At 35.2% G+C, this 16,171-nt stretch overlaps 1 protein-coding gene across 1 annotated transcript in view; it reads right to left on the reverse strand.

The window, feature by feature from the left end:
• The window catches only part of MALRD1 (MAM and LDL receptor class A domain containing 1), a 1,015,998-nt gene that overhangs the window by 113,193 nt on the left and 886,634 nt on the right, over nt 1-16,171 (reverse strand). Inside the window, exon 37 of the mRNA XM_007504899.2 lies at nt 11,289-11,355. Coding sequence (XP_007504961.2) covers nt 11,289-11,355 — 67 coding nt within the window. The remainder of the gene's footprint in view (nt 1-11,288; nt 11,356-16,171) is intronic.

Here is a 16,171-nt window from a genome sequence, read left to right on the forward strand (position 1 = left end):
GCTCCAAGGCAGAAGAGTGGTAAGGGCTAGGCAATGGGGGTCAAGTGACTTGCCCAGGGTCACACAGCTGGTAAGTGTCTGAGGCCAGATTTGAACCTAGGACCTCCCGTCTCTAGGCCTAGCTGGCAATCTACTGAGCTACCCAGCTGCCCCTGTTAGACTATTTTTTAAACTAACAAATCTACCCTTTAATAGTGCATGAATCTCTTGCTTCTATAGTGTTGGCCTCTCCCCTTGTCTCTTTTATTTTGTGAAGCTTCATCTCCATTTTATCATAGTGTACTTTGACAACCCTCTCACCCTCACTCGCTTACCTAGAATTCCCTCCTCCTATTTCTATAGTGGTCTAAATTCTACAAATTTAATTCAAGTATGATTAAGCATATATTATATGGAAGTCACTATGGCAGATATTGCACATAAAAATGCAAGTATGAAATATCTGTGCCTTCAATAAGTTTCCTTTCTATTACTCATTCTTTAAGGCCCACACTAAGTCCTTCTCTCTTTGAAAATAAATTTTTTTACTCCATCCAAACCACACTCAATTTTTAGCACTTAACATTCATACAAATAATTTGGAACTTAACCACACATTGCCTTCTCTTTGTATTTGCCTTTTCACATGGAATATTTCTCCCATTAGATTTTAGCCTAAGCTGCCATCCCCTCTATGAAACCTTGCCTAAGCCATCCAATTACGAGTTTTCTTTCCCTCCTCAAAAATTTTGTAATGTGTTGTATCTCTTCTCTCTCTTGTTCACTTCTTATCGTGCATGATACTTCAACAAATCATTCAATAATCATTTAGGAAATGTCTCCTAAACACTATGAATTGTATCCTATACACAAACACATATAAATGTGTGTCAATTCATTTTTAAAATTATAGCCTAGGATCAGACTTAATCTATAAGGTTCAGTAGGTGTTCCTTTTACCTTTCTCAGTAAAAACAGAACTTCTTAACTCCCATACTCTGTGACTACATCAACTGTCTATATGTGTTTACTGGGCACAGTATATAAGGATACATACTTATGTATAAAAATATATTTGTACATATATAGACATGTGCATGCATATATACATATAATATATATGTGCATACATGTATATAAATACAGATAGATATAGACAGACACACAGATGGAAGGAAGAAAGGGAGAGAGGGAGGGAGGAAAGGTAAAAGGAAAGAAGGGAAGGAAGGTAGATGGAAAGTAAGGAGGAAGGGAAGGAAGGCAGAATGAATGGAGAAAAGGAGAAAGGGAAGAGAGGAAGGGAGGGAGGGAAGGAGAAAGAGAAGAGAGGAAGGGAGGGAGGAAAGGAAAAAAGGGAGGGAAGGAGGGAAGGAAGGAAAGGAGGTAGAGAAGAAAGGGGAGGTAGAAGGGAGGGAGGGAGGAAGGAAAGAAGGATGGATAGATGGGTAGATGGATAGAGAAAGATAGATTTGTGCATAAATATATATTCAAGTCCCCAGCATTTAGCAAAACATATGGCTCACAGGAGGCACTTCTTTGATGGTTGTAGAGAGTAAAGATTGAGCTAAGCCTTGAAATAAACCAGGGGCTCTCAAAGCTAGAGGTGAAAGAATAATAGACACATAGCAAATAGTTAGTGCCAAGGTGCAGAGAACAGGAGATACAGAGCCAAGCAGATTAATATTGCTAGAACATAGAATGCAATCTGAATATACACCATATTATAGTCTCTCTAACCCTGCTACCACCAATAGAATGGAAGCAACTTGAGAACTTCCTGTCCCTTTTACCTTTGCATTCCCATTTTCTTTGAACATTGTCAGTGCTTTGTAAGTATGTACTATTGAAGCTCCACAATCTCTGTGTTATCTTTTTTATTCCTGAAAGCACCTGAATTTTGGCCATGTTTACAGTGAGTATTCAGTAAGATTTTTTTTTGAATGAAAATTTATGTCACTGAGTACGCAACAAAATATTCAACTATTAACTCCCTGATTAGTTGTTTTCTATATACTCTCCTGTGCTTTTAAAAAGAAAAATAAAAGTTACTCATCACTGTCATGAATATATACACTCATTTCTGTTCATTAATTCACTATTCATATAAGTCAGTGTTTCAGGAATTGGTAGGATTTTACTCTCAGCCCATCAGCCTTCCAACCCCATGCCCTGGTTATAATTACTTTTACCTCAGAGAAAGTTAATAAGAAAAAAATATTTTTTATTGAATAGCATAGAATTGAATAACACACCCAAACCCTATTTTCCATTGTAACCATCCACAAAGTAAGTAACACCACCACTTTTATTCTGGCACTTTAGGCAAAAATCTGTGGGTTTTCCATTGTGAGCTAAAGGAAAATAAATGCAATTTCAAGAATAAAGTATCATGAGATTTGAACTTTCCCCTATGCAATCAGAAAGTCTGTGCAGCCCAGTTTCAATCATGTTACAAGGTCAGTGGCATCTCAAGGAAAAGTTTCCCTCTGAATTAGTAGAATAAGTTCAAAAGTTCAATCTACAAGAATGAAAATTAAAAGACAGAAAATCATCCCTTCTTTTGCTTTTTTTAAAATAAAAAAGAGATAGATTTCTCCTTTCAAGTTTCTCCTTTTGATGCTAGAACTGCTTGGCAGTTATTTGTTTCAATAGTATTATTTACCATTTCAAGTGTTGGCTCTGTAGTCAGGGATCCTTGGTTCACTTGATACTTGCTGCTGGAGTATTGTTGGAAGAAATCTTTTAACTTCCTTGCAATTCCATTTCCTCAATTTTGAAATAAAAAAAAAATTAGTGTATTTGGCCTCCAATGACTTTTCCAGAGCTATATTTGTGATTCTATAATCCTTTCACATGTGAAACTCCCTAGACAACTGGAAAGTTTGTTTTCATAATGATTATTCTTTCAAGCAAACTGATCTTTTTTTTTTTAAACCCAGTAACATCTGTTTCATTTCCAAGATCCCAAAGTTGGGCATGTCTGCCTCATAACACATATACAAGAAGGCAGGGTTTTTATAAATTATGAACAGAGTAGTTATTTCTGAATGTACTGACATGCATAGGCTTTCATTCAAGAGTCTGGAATATGAACAAAATCTTTCCTAGAGGGCAAAGAAAATGTTCATCAGTAAAGTGCACCTATCCCTTGCAGTTATAGATGAATAGCTGATTAAGGCAATGGCAAACTTCTTTTAAAAGAGCTATCAGGATAAGAAAAGTCCCACAGGGGTTCTTTAAAAAATTAAAATGCAAGTTGCCGTGTGAATCTGTCAACATTTCAATGGCAAGCAGCTGGAGTTCAAAAAGTTCTTCATTTGCTCAATATATGTTGCTTCTGTGCAGCTGGGCATCAACCACTTAGCAACAGCACAAAGAGATTCAACTGAGAGACAGTTAAATCCATGCTGGCTGAGCATGAAGAAAAGCAATGGAAGATCAGAGCAGAACAAGATGACTCATGATCCAAAAGCCCCTTGGGGGTCTAGTTTAGGAAGGTTAAAAATGGAGTCCTAGCCATGACTGTCTCACTCTTCTTCCAAGTTTGAGTTATCTGAGCTACCTCAACTCCACTGGGGTCCCCTTCCCAATACCAAATACAGAGTATCACTAGGCACATTAAGACACCCAAAATCCAAGGTTGCTCTTTGGATAAACTACTCCAAGCCAGCATCATGAGACTGATCCCATCCATGGTAGGAAGGCTGACAAATGAGGAACAATTCTGGAAAGAGACACAACATATCCCTATACAGCTAAATTGGATTTATATCAGCTGTTATTTCTTTGAAGTTTCTAAAGATTAAATTACTAAATGCTTAACACCTTTAAAAAATCTCTTAGCAGTCTAAGCAGGGTATAAAATATTCTATTCCTTTTCTTGTAGGATGAGAAAGAAACTCACTGTTGTAGAAGATGAATGAACTAATCCTGGGCCATTTCCTTTGCTTCCTTAAAGAATGCCTTCCCCAGATGAAGCAATGGGTTAGTCATGAGGCACTTACACCAAGTGGTCAGAGAAGGGCAGTTCTCAGTTGAGAAAAAAGTCGGTTGGCATGAGAAATATAAAAACAACTCAATAGCCCAATGCATTAATACTACAAGTGCTTAACACAGAGAAGGGTTTTCCTAGTACAGAAAGGATCATGTAGAAAAATTGGCTCTTGATATTATTTATATGGATTCCTTTGTATCATTTGATGTGAGCTGAATTCATATCTAGAGAAAGAATGGGGGCGGAGGACAGGAAAGGTGGAAGAGTGGCTATTTGTCCCATCTTTTTCACTAAATCAAATGCCAGATTTTCTTTGCTTGTTTATATCTGTATTAGGTCAAATGGAACTAACATTTTTTTGGCATCAGAGAAAAGGAAATTATGGAAGGCTCATTTATCCTAAAGATACCATGTAAAGAGCAGCCTGTTCATTTCAGCTTGCTGTTGGAATTGTCTTGAAGACATCAATAAACAACAGAACAATAATAAAGGAACCAAACAAAAGGCTTGTGTTTTTTCTAGTTCACAAAGCATAATGGAAATATTTTGGAAAATCCTTTTAAATATTGATCTCCAACCATTTGGGAAATGTTTAAGTTGGAGAAAAGAAGTTTGAGGAATACATTATTCCATCCTTAGCATGTGTTTTTAGCATGTTCATGAGGAAAATAAAAGGGTCTTAGAGGCTTGTTCTGCCTAGTTTACTTGACTTTTCTCTTTGGTTCAGACAATGTATGCATTTATATATTTTCTGGATCAAGTTTGACTGCTAAAGGAGTGATATAGTTGATATCATGAGAAAAATGATAATGAGGTAATATTTAAGGTTATGGCAAATAAGTGTTTAGGGCAGGATTTTACCTGGGGTTTTCCTGACCCTCATGTTCTATTCACTTAACAATCAATATATTTATTTTCACACTTGCCCCTTAAATAGAGGTTTTATTTTATGGAAAGAAAGAATGAAGTTATTGCAGGACATATACTAAACTATTATAATTTGAGTACCAACAAATGATTTATATCTCTTTCCTATTTCTCATACTCCCTTAGTCACATTCTTTCTTTCCTAACCTGTTTACCTTATTTAAATTATGAATTTGACAACTATTTATATTATATATTCTTGATGTATTAAGTCCTATGCTAAACATTGATATTACAGTATAAAGACTTAAATGTTCCCTGCCTCCAAGAAGCATATATGCTGCTAGGGAAAAAAAGGCTAGTGTTTATTTGGAAGTACAAGAATTTGTCAGAAAATTACAAATAGTTATCTCAAGGTTAAAAATAGGAATGAAGAATATTCACTTGTACAGATAATATTAAGTTAAAGAAAACATTCACAATGTAAAAGGTAAATTTTATGAATAACTTAGTTTGTTCTTTTAAGAGATGCTAAATACTTGAGAATGCAAATGGTGCAAGCACTCTGAAGATGAATGATTCAAAGAACAAATAGCAACAGGAATGAAAACTAAATAATTCTCTGTACTCAGTGTTTAATAACCAGAGTGACTAAACTAACAAAATTGAAGGTAAGAGAAAATATTCAAGCATGGAGACAAGGACTGTCTGTTTATAAGCTATGGACTTTAACTCTTAGGAAAAGAGGGAAAGTGAGAGTTATTCATGAAAGGCCAAGATTTCCATTAAGATATTGGTCTCAGAAAAGATCTGTTTCACCATTTTGTGCCCAAATAATAGTTTCCCATGAGCAAAGGTCTTGGAGGAAAAATATTCCTTAATTTGATAAAACCAATAATTCTTTTTTCTCTCCATTGGAATATGTTCTAAACTGAAGAAGCCTCATATAATTCTTAAAGTGGAATTATATATACAGTGACCCCTCACCTATCATGGGAGTTATGTTCCAGAGACCTCCCTCGATAGGTGAAAATCCCCAAAGTAGTGGCATTATGTTTATTTTATTTTATATATATTTTAAGGCTTTATAAACCCTTCCAACTCTCCTATAAACCTTTCCCATATTCTTATTAACCTATAGTCACTGAGAAAATCAGTCCCCAGGATACAGACCACAGTGCTGTAGTTGGTTGCCTCTCATTCCATAAGCCAATAGTGTGCCTCGATAAGTGTAACTCCTCAATACTGTGAATTTCAAAACTATTCCAGCCTAATCAGACCATTCTTTAGAAGATCTGATTTAGCTATTTCCTGATCAATAACAATAGAGATACTTGGAATAACAGAATCAGGTCCTGGAAACCCACATTCTCCACCCTACTCAGTGTAACAAGATTAGGAAGGACTGCATCAAACTCAAGATTTAATTATTTGAGAAAATGGCCTTCAACAGACATGTGCAAAAAAAGGACAGACCTCTGGGTGGTCCTAAGTTAAGTTTGAGCCACCATTGGCACATGTGAGATACAGGAAGTGAGGCAGAGAACAACCTCTGGAGTTCTCAGTACTTCCTGTGAGGAGGGCTAGAGTGCAGTTCGATCCTGGAGCTTGAAGTTGGAGAAGCCTCGCAGACTGTTTTCCTTTAGATTGGTCACATGAGTGATAAGGACTGACCCCTTTCCCTGCCTTGGCTCTCCAAGGCCTTAATGCACGTGTTGGCTCAGCCTGAGCCAGAGTGGTTCAGAGTTAAACTCCTTTCCTTCTCTCCCCCTCTCTCTCTCTCCCTCTAATATTTTCTTCCTCCTGTTGTAATTAAATCACCATAAAAATTGGCAGATGACTTGGGTATTTTATTATTTGGGATTTTCCTAGGTGACCATTTAAATTTAGATTTTTTTCAGTCTCAACTATAATTTTAACTGTTACAATACAAAATTAGATATATATTTTTAAAAAACTCAGGATAAGACACATATATATGATATATGTGTATGTGTGTGTGTGTGTCTATATGTATAATCTTGAAGAAAAGAGGAAGGGGAACTTTTATTTCACTATCTAAAACTTAATGGAATGAGTATAAAAATACAATCTTCTGAGAACTTAAATTGGAATTCAACAACAGAATAGATAACAGAAACATGAATAAAAGAAAAAAATTAAAAAAAAACTATTAAGTACTTACTATGTACCAAGAAGTATAACCCTTTTGGGAAATTCAAGGTAGACCTTGTATTCAAGGAATATACATTATAATTGGGGGGAAAACTCAGAACTGACAGTGTTGGTCAGAGGGGGATATTTTGAGTTTATAAAATTATAGGGTAGCAAATGGAGACCTTCAATTCCTTTTAAGGACAATGACAGCACTGATGTGATTAAGATTCTAGAAATGAAAAGGTATATTTCTAAGGGGGCAAGAAAAGTAGAAAATACAGAGGCATAGTTAGTAAGATGACTTCAGAATGGTGCAGGTAACTGGAGCAACTATCAATTGTAATGAGGAAGGAAACTGAAGGAGATCAGGGCTACTATTCTAAACAGCTTTTAAGATTCTTGAATTATTTCACATATATCATCTCATTTAAACCTGATAAAATTTCAGTGAAGTAGGGGCAAAAATCCCATTGACTAAACATTGAATACCATCTTTAAAACTTAGGAGTTAAAATATCATTCCCTTCCTTCCAAATACTTAGAAACTTAGCAACTCTGTGTTCCATTGCATTGACAATAGGCCAGATTCAGGAAGATATGAGTTCAAACCTGCCTCCCCCTCCAGACACTTATTCTTTGTATGATCCTTGGCAAATTATTAAATGCCTGCTTTTGTTTTCTTAATTATAAATGAAGATAGTAATAGCACCTATCATCCAGTGTAGTTGGGAGGATCAATATTTGCAAAGCAACTAAAGAGAGTGCCTGGTTTATTGTAGGCACTTAGTGAATACTTTTTCCATTTTCTCTTTCTTCCCCTTCTCACCATTCTACTCCCCTGACAACAGAAAGACCTAAAATAAAGAAAGGAGGTGCCTGGTGTCATGAGTCGGAGCTGAAGCATGACTTTCTGTAAATAACTTGGCAGGATTTCTTTGATCTTTATTGGTCACAAGGACCTCAGAATCCTAGAAATCCTAGAAAGACCTTAGAATTGAATGATTAAGTCATAGAGTGTAGGGACAAAAAAGGGAGAAAGTCTTTATTAGATCTAATTCCTCCAGCAAGAACTGTAGAAAAATAAAGATGTGTGAAAAAATAATTTTTATCACTTAACTGATGCAATCAGTCAGAAGTGAATCAACCATGTGGTGTGGAGTAAGGAAAACTCATGTTGAAATTAAGCCTTAGATACTTATTGGCTCTGTGACAATGGCCAAGTTACTTAAATGCTATTTGTCCCAGTTTCCTCACTTGTAAAATAGGAATAATAAGAAACCAATTCCCAAGGTTGTTGTGAGAATCAAATGAGAAAACAATTGTAAAGCAGTTAGCACAATGCATGGCACTTGTAAATTGATGGTGCTGAGGAGGAGGAGGAGAAGGAGGAGGAGGAAGAGGAGGATTTGACAATGTTGGTGATGATGCTGACATTGATGATGCTGCTGATGGTGATGATGTTGTTCATGTTGGTGATATTGATGTTAATGATGGTGATGATGATGATGATGATGATGATGATGCTATACCCCAATCCACTCAGTTTTTTACTAACTGACTATATAACATGGAGTAGTGGCTAGAGTTCTGAATTTGGGATTTCCAAAAGACCCAATTTCAAACTTATCTTCTGAGATTTATGATAAACACAATCAAATCACTTTACCTTTAAGTCTTTGCTTACTTACAAAATGAGAATAAGAATAGCTACAATATCTATTTTACATTATTGTTTTTAGATGAGTTCGAATAAAACAATGCCTAATTGTAAACTTAAAGCATTGAAGAAATGTTATTAGCTGATATTATTAACTAATATTATTATTAAATATTTATCTTGCTATGCTTCTTTCTTACTTTGAAGGATACGCTTCCCCTGAAAGAGGATTATATAAAGCATGAAACAAAACAAATACAAAAAAATTAAAAAAATAGAAGAAAGTTTGAAATCTCTCACTGAAAAGACAAATGACCTTGAAAAGAGATCAAAGAGAGATAATCTAAGAGTCACTTGATTGCCTGAAAAGCATGATTAGAACAACCTGCATACCATATATGAAGGAAATTATCAGGGAAAACTACCATGATATTCTTAATCAAAAGTTGAAAATGGAAATTGAAAGAATCCAATGATCACTCCCTGAAAGAAATCCTGAATTTAACAATCCCAGGACTATTATAAACAAATTCCAGAAATCCCAAGTAGCAGTCAGAAAATATAAAATATTAGGGAACTACAATCAGGATTGCAAAGAACTTAGCATCTTTTACATTACATGACTGGAAGGTGTAGAATATGATCATCTTTAAGAAAAAAAAAATCTAGGCTTTCAACACAAATCCCTTACCCAGTGAAACTGAGCATAATATTCTAGGGGAAGAAATGAATATTTAATGAAATGGAGTAATTCTGGGCATTCCTGAGAAAATGGCCAGAGTGAAAAAGAAAATTCAGTGTTCAAATTTGGCTCTCAAAAGAATTATAAAAAGATAAGGAACTGAGGAGAATAAGGTTAAGTGACTGGTCTATGGTCACACAGCTAATAGGAATCTGAGGCTGGGTTTCAGGTCATGAAGATGAGGCTTCCTGATTCAAGGTATAATATGTTATCCACTAAAACACATAGTTGACCTTTTACCACTAGAATTATGTAAACAAAATTAACAACAACAAAAATTAAAAAAAAATTACACAAATAGTGATCCAAGCAAAAAAATTAATAAATAAAAAGGATTACAGGTTCATAGAGCCAGATCATTTTTAATACTATTAGAAGGCTGTGACTCATTGGAAACCTTTCTGTGATTGATTTACTGACCAATCCACAAACACTTCTCTAGTAAGCAACATAATTTTAGGGGAAGATCTCTTATTTTAAATAGTCACAGAAAAAACACATTGGAATATGCATGATTTACTTCTTAAAATTTTTTTCAGTAACAAGTTGTAATAATTTTGACAATTATTTTCTAACATTATAGGATTCAAATTTTTCTCTCTTGTTCTCTTCCCTTCCTTCCCAAGGAGATGAATAGTGTGATATATGTGATATCAGTGTATGAATAATTTTCACTGTAGTTCACAAAACTTTCACATAACTACCAAAAGGCTTAAAAAATAAAAAGAATCAAAACATCTATGATAAGAAGTATAAATAATTCCTCCAAATGCTGCTTTATTTTTGTTTGTTTTCTTTTTGAACATGCAGATTCCGTATCTGTGTATTGATGTAAACTCATAATTGACAGCCACTGCACAAATTAAAAATTTACATTATTAAATTCATTTTAATGTTTGTTGAAAGAAAATGGAGTTTTAGAAGGTGAAATAATGAAGGAAATGTAGAAAATAAATCCTAAATTCATCTTGAACAAGAAAGACAGATTTTAGCAAATCTTTTTTCCCTTTAACACAATTCTTTTCATAAGGATGCACATTAAAATATCATAAGTGATGTAAATATAGCAAACAATATTATTATTAAAGTCCACTTTCTACTCAATAAATTATTCTTGAGAGTTGGAAAACAGTAATTAATAAATAAATAATTTATATTCATTTTGAAATATATTCACATCTTTCTTGTTCTAAATTCAACAAAATACAAATAAGGAGACCAAGGTATATGTGTACACTTAAAAAAAACCAACAACTTACATTTTGTCCAAGAATCAATACTGTGTACTGGCTCTAAGGCAGAAGAGTGGTATGGGGTAGGCAATGTAAAATTGGATTTGAACTCTGGACTTCAATCCCCACAATTCCTTGCTCCACTTCCCCAAAATGCTTTGTAATCTCCCTGAATTCTCAGGTGGGCCAAGATCAAGAAGGGATTTAATCTGATTGCAAAGGCTTTTGTGGTCTCTTTTGGACTTCCGTTTTGGAGCAGACGCGTCTCTTCCATGATGTGAGATTATCTTGTCTAGGCCTCTCTGGCCTAGGCACGTGTTTCTTATTCTGTATTTTCTTTAATCCTTAACCTTTAATAAACCTCTAAAATATAATACTCCTTGCAGAGAGAAACTAATTTCTACCTGCCTCAGCTTCCCCTAAATTTTAATCTTTACATCAATGAGTGTTAAGTGACTTTCCCAGGGTCACCCAGCTGGGAGGTATCTGAGACCAGATTTTATTCCAGGTCTTCCTATCTCTGACATGACTCTCAATCCACAGAGCCACCTAGCTTCCCCCATAAGTGTATTCTTTATAACATCATATGCATCAATGTTCTGTTTCAGTGTATTGAAAGTAGATAAACCCATATAAGCAAAGAACTAGAATAGCTCTTACCGACAGATTGGCATATTCTTTTCAATGATACAAGTTCCACCATTTTTGCAATAACCTATTGGGCATTCTAAAGAGAAAAAACACAGACAGTTAATTATGAACATTATCAAAAATGAGGGAAACAATAGCATTATTCTTTTTTACTGGGGCTAATCCTATGATGAAAAAATTGTGGCTCCCTAAAAGTGAACTATTCCTTCACTGTAAGATGTGAAAGGACTCTCCTAGGCTACCCATTAAGGCTCTGAAAAAAATTTACTCAACGGTCCCCTGCTGTTCTGGAAGAGCTCATTCACTTTTGTATGCCTGAGTGGATAACTAAAGGAAAGTAGTCTTTCTGCCATAGGATTATATCCAAAGTGCTTAGTTAGGACATGTCTGTGTGACATATTGGGACTCTACATTATTCTTTGGGGTAAGCCATTTCTTTTATGTACTCTACACTGTATTGACTTTAGGGAAACAGAAATGCTATGTGTGGGTGACCTTGTCATAGCAAACATGGCTTACTCATAGGTTTATGCTGCTATTATGAGTTGTTTACAGAGTTAAAGTTGTTGCTAGAAATGTTTGAATTAAGAATGCCTTCTTCTTTGCACAATTATTTTAACTTTTAGGAATAATTTCACATATTCTACCTCATTTTATAAGTATAAAATTTAATTCCTTTTCCAAATTGAAATTTCAGTGTCTGCAAGCATTCCCTTATTGGCCCTGTGCTTTCTAATCAATTTACCTTCTCCTCAGACTATCAAAACTCTTCTATTGGCAATAGAGTTGTAACTAAGTGGAGAAGTTGGCATTTTCCTTCCAAAAATTGAAATATAGAGTACACTGATAGAGGTTGCCCCTCTTCAGTCAAAATGACTGAGCTTAACACACTGCAAAAATGAAATATTTAGATGAAATATAATGGTGAAGTGATTACTGCATACATTCCTTTGGTTATCAAAATTTTGAGTTATGGATATAGTTGGTGGATCACCAACCTACTTTGCTCTATTCCTCCTCATCTGACGAAAATTATCTCCCTAGAATCGATTTTCCTACCAGGTGCTCAACTGCAATGGAATAGATTCAACAATGTTCCTGCCAAATTGCCAAGTATGGACGATGCACTGTGGGAAACACATTGGTATAAGACCCAATGGAGATACATTCAGGTAGTCAGTTGGTCAACAATCATTAAATGCTTATGATGGGCCAGGGACTACCCCAAAACATTGTGAAGCCAAAGAAAGGCAAAATAATTGTCTTCTTTCAAGAGGCTCACTTTCTAATGGGTAAGAATGTATACAAACAACTATAAAGTATCTATAGCATCAATAGGAGGTAAAATGATATATGTAGTCCCTGATCTAACCAAACAGATAAAAGTTACACATGCATCTGTACATAGTCTAAGAAAGGCAGACCTTCTGAAAGAGTGATCAGAGAACAACTTTCAAAGGTGGGAGAGTTTAGAGTGGGACTTGGGATAGCAGGAGGCCAAAAAAGTAATTAGGAATAGTGGGAGAGGAAATTATAAGGAATGGGAAGAGTCTGGTGGATACCAGTAGAATGAAGAAGTAAATGCCACTAGTCATTGGCAACGGAATAGGAAACCAACCTACATGAGCCAACTTTAATCGTGACTGTCTTCATTTCTGTTTTGAAATTTCTTTTTATCTTCTTCATGAATTAGAAAAAAAAACTATTATCTTCCAATATACTGTTATTAGGCGAATCAGAATAAAGCCACAGAGAAGTGGAAGGAATAGAAGCAGCATGGATAGATTCCTCTTTAGTAGATGAAGATTGAACCAAAGGGAAACAGAGGCTCACATGCACAACAAGGATTGCTGGGAATTTTCATCAACAAAAATATGTTGGTATAGCTAAAAACAAAACAAAACAACATCTCTTCCATATCAGATGATACAAGGCCTCCTGGACTATATTTGGATACGATGTTGTTTTGCAATAATTTGTTCAATGGACATGTTGTTCCCCTTTAAATAAGTGTTTAAGTTTCAATAGGAGCCAACAGGATTTAACTCTATTCATTAGGCCTCCTACAATATTTGTAGGTAGCTGCTAAAGAGATTTAGTTGCACTGATAAACATCAATTTGGGGATGGATAGTGGACTTAAAGAGTATGATTTATTAACTTGATGTGATCCTGCAGGAGTGAGGACTGTTAAAAGTAATATTTTAGGCATTTTCCTTCCTTTTTTCTGGTTTTTCTAAGAAGGGGTTCTTAACCTTGTGACTTCTAAAGTTTTTAAATATATATATATGTACATATATAGAGAGAGATATAGATAAAAAGATAGATAGATAGGTAGGTAGGTAGATAGATAGATAGGTAGATAGATAGATATAGATACAAATTGGTTTTCTTTACAATTCTATATATGGTATTGTGAAGATTGGATTTAGCGCTCTCCTGATTGTAACAACAAAGATACTTAGCTCTACCTTTATTGTAAAGATTAAATTGTAATACCCTTATTGTAACAATGAAGGTACTTAGCTCTTCCTTTATTGGGAAGAATGAATTATAATCCACAATCTATTTTTAGATTTTAATCACCAAAAGGTGGTAACTCAATATTTTAAGTAGATCTACCCATTTTAACTAAAAAAAGGTGTTAAGTAACTACAAAAGGTGAACTAAGCAAAAAAAGGTGTTAAGTAACCCCAAAACGTATAATCTAAACAAAGAAGGCGTGAACTAAAGAGTGGGCAGTTCTGGAGAGGAATGCCTGCTGTGATTGGTAGACATGAAATTTAGGGGAGGTGACACAAGAGAAAAATATCTTTAAAAAGAGGACCAGAGGCCAGAAGAAGGTATTTCAGAGAGACTGGAATAAGAACTGGATGCCTTGAGGAGCTCATGCAGGAGACTTCAGACTGCTTTCCTTTTAGATGGTCATCATTGGTGAGTGAAAGGCTGACTTAGTAACCTTGCCTTGCTCAGAGGTTTACACCTCTGAGAAAGGCCCATAGTCTTGAGACTTTTTTCCCAGTTTTCTACCTGGCTCAGAGGAAGCCAGAGTTCTTCTTTCTTTCCTTCTCTCTGTCTCTCTCTCTCTCTGTCTCTCTGTCTCTCTGTCTCTCTGTCTCTCTGTCTCTCTCTCTCTCTCTCTCTGTCTCTCTCTCTCTTTCTCTCTCTCTCTCTCTCTCTCTCTCTCTCTCTCTCTCTCTCTCTCTCTCTCTCTCTCTCTCTCTCCTTAACATCTTCCCTCTATTGTAAATAAACTACCATAAATTCCAATTTTACTTTAGTAATTCATTTGGGATTTAGAAATTAAATCCCTGGCAACCACCTATATAAATATTCAGAGTCCAAACCCAAATTAAATTTAATAGTATATAATGGACTTTAAAAACTATTTTGATAAAGTATCCATAGGCTTCAACAAAGGTTCAAGGGGAGCCATGATATACACAAAATGATAAATATCTTCTGTTCTAATAATATTCCTTTAATACTACATTAAAATGTCTAATTGTTTTACTTCTTTGCCCATCAAAAGATATTTACTCTCACTGACATCTATGAAAATGAATGTTTTCATTTTATTTTCTGGTCCTGTTTACCTAATACTATTTTATTTTATAGACATGGTCAGTAAGAGGAAGTGGTTAGACTGAATTCACTGATAAGTAGAATAATCCATAAGGAAACTCCCTCTGCTGGTTCAAAAAAGGAATTCTTGGGTAATTTTTGGGTTGCCTGGGGCACTGAGAATTGAAAGAACTTTCTAGAAGTCACAGAGCTAGGCAAGTCATTTGCCATCTTCTCTTTCACTAAAATTATTATGTAACTTCATTGTCTATGGGTTTCTTTTAGTACATATTGTTGTAAGGATTAGCTCTTTGCTAGAAGTAGAAGATCCTGCAGGTCAAAATTCCAAAGCACTAAGGAGCTGAGAGTGAGTATGGAGTGACAGTGGGCTCTCTGGGAAGAATATAGGGAGTGAGTGGAGGTGGCTCTCTCTGAAGGAAAAAGATTTTGAAACTGTCAGGAAATTAGACCATCTTGAAGGAGTGTTTGAGTGAGTGATTACCTCACAGTGATGGGCAGTGTGTGTGTAAATCATCATTCCCCTCTCGATACTGTGAGGACCTGCACAGTTACTCTTCTTACTGGGACTTCAACTTGACCCAAGAGGACTCCAGTTGTGTGAGATTCTTTGGCTTTTAGTTTCTGCTCCTATCAAGCCCTCAAAAATCTTAGTTAATAATTAAGTACTTAGTTTAGAATAGTTATAGGAAGTTATAAGGGTTTTAATCTGTTTTGGGTTAGAAATTAGTTATTCCTTAATCCCCTTTCCTTCATCCCCTTAGCTAAATAAACCAGTTAATTTTATGAATATATTTCATTTTGAATCCTTATTTATACCTTCTCACCCATTTCAGTTGGCAAGTCAGTAGGGCAAATACACAGGAATTGGCCTAGGTCAGAGCAGATTGGAGATAGTTTATAATAGCTGACACTTAGGGTAACTTGCAACATTCCATTGTTCTTCCCAGAAACTGGTTGTTTTCTAAGATCCTGGTACATGGAACTCTGACTCTTGATTGACACAGAGGGAGGTTTAAATTTTAAATAGTCTAAAGACCAGGAGTACTTGTGTTAGGAAGACTTTTTTCTGGTTCTGTTATTTGGTGTTTATTATTGTTAATTACAGTGGATACTAATAACACGTATCCTGTTCTTTGGAACAAGTACATATTGAACATCATGTCAGGAAACATGACAAATGCTATTTTGTTTTTTTTCTGATATTGTTTCCTGCATATCCCTTATGGTACTTTTCACCTGTTATAATGTTTTGTCTTATGAATGGATGGAACCAGTAATGTCATTGTATGTCAGAACAGTTTTGGCTTA

The sequence above is a fragment of the Monodelphis domestica genome, chromosome 5, assembly GCF_027887165.1.
Source record: "Monodelphis domestica isolate mMonDom1 chromosome 5, mMonDom1.pri, whole genome shotgun sequence".
Lineage (NCBI taxonomy): Eukaryota > Metazoa > Chordata > Mammalia > Didelphimorphia > Didelphidae > Monodelphis > Monodelphis domestica.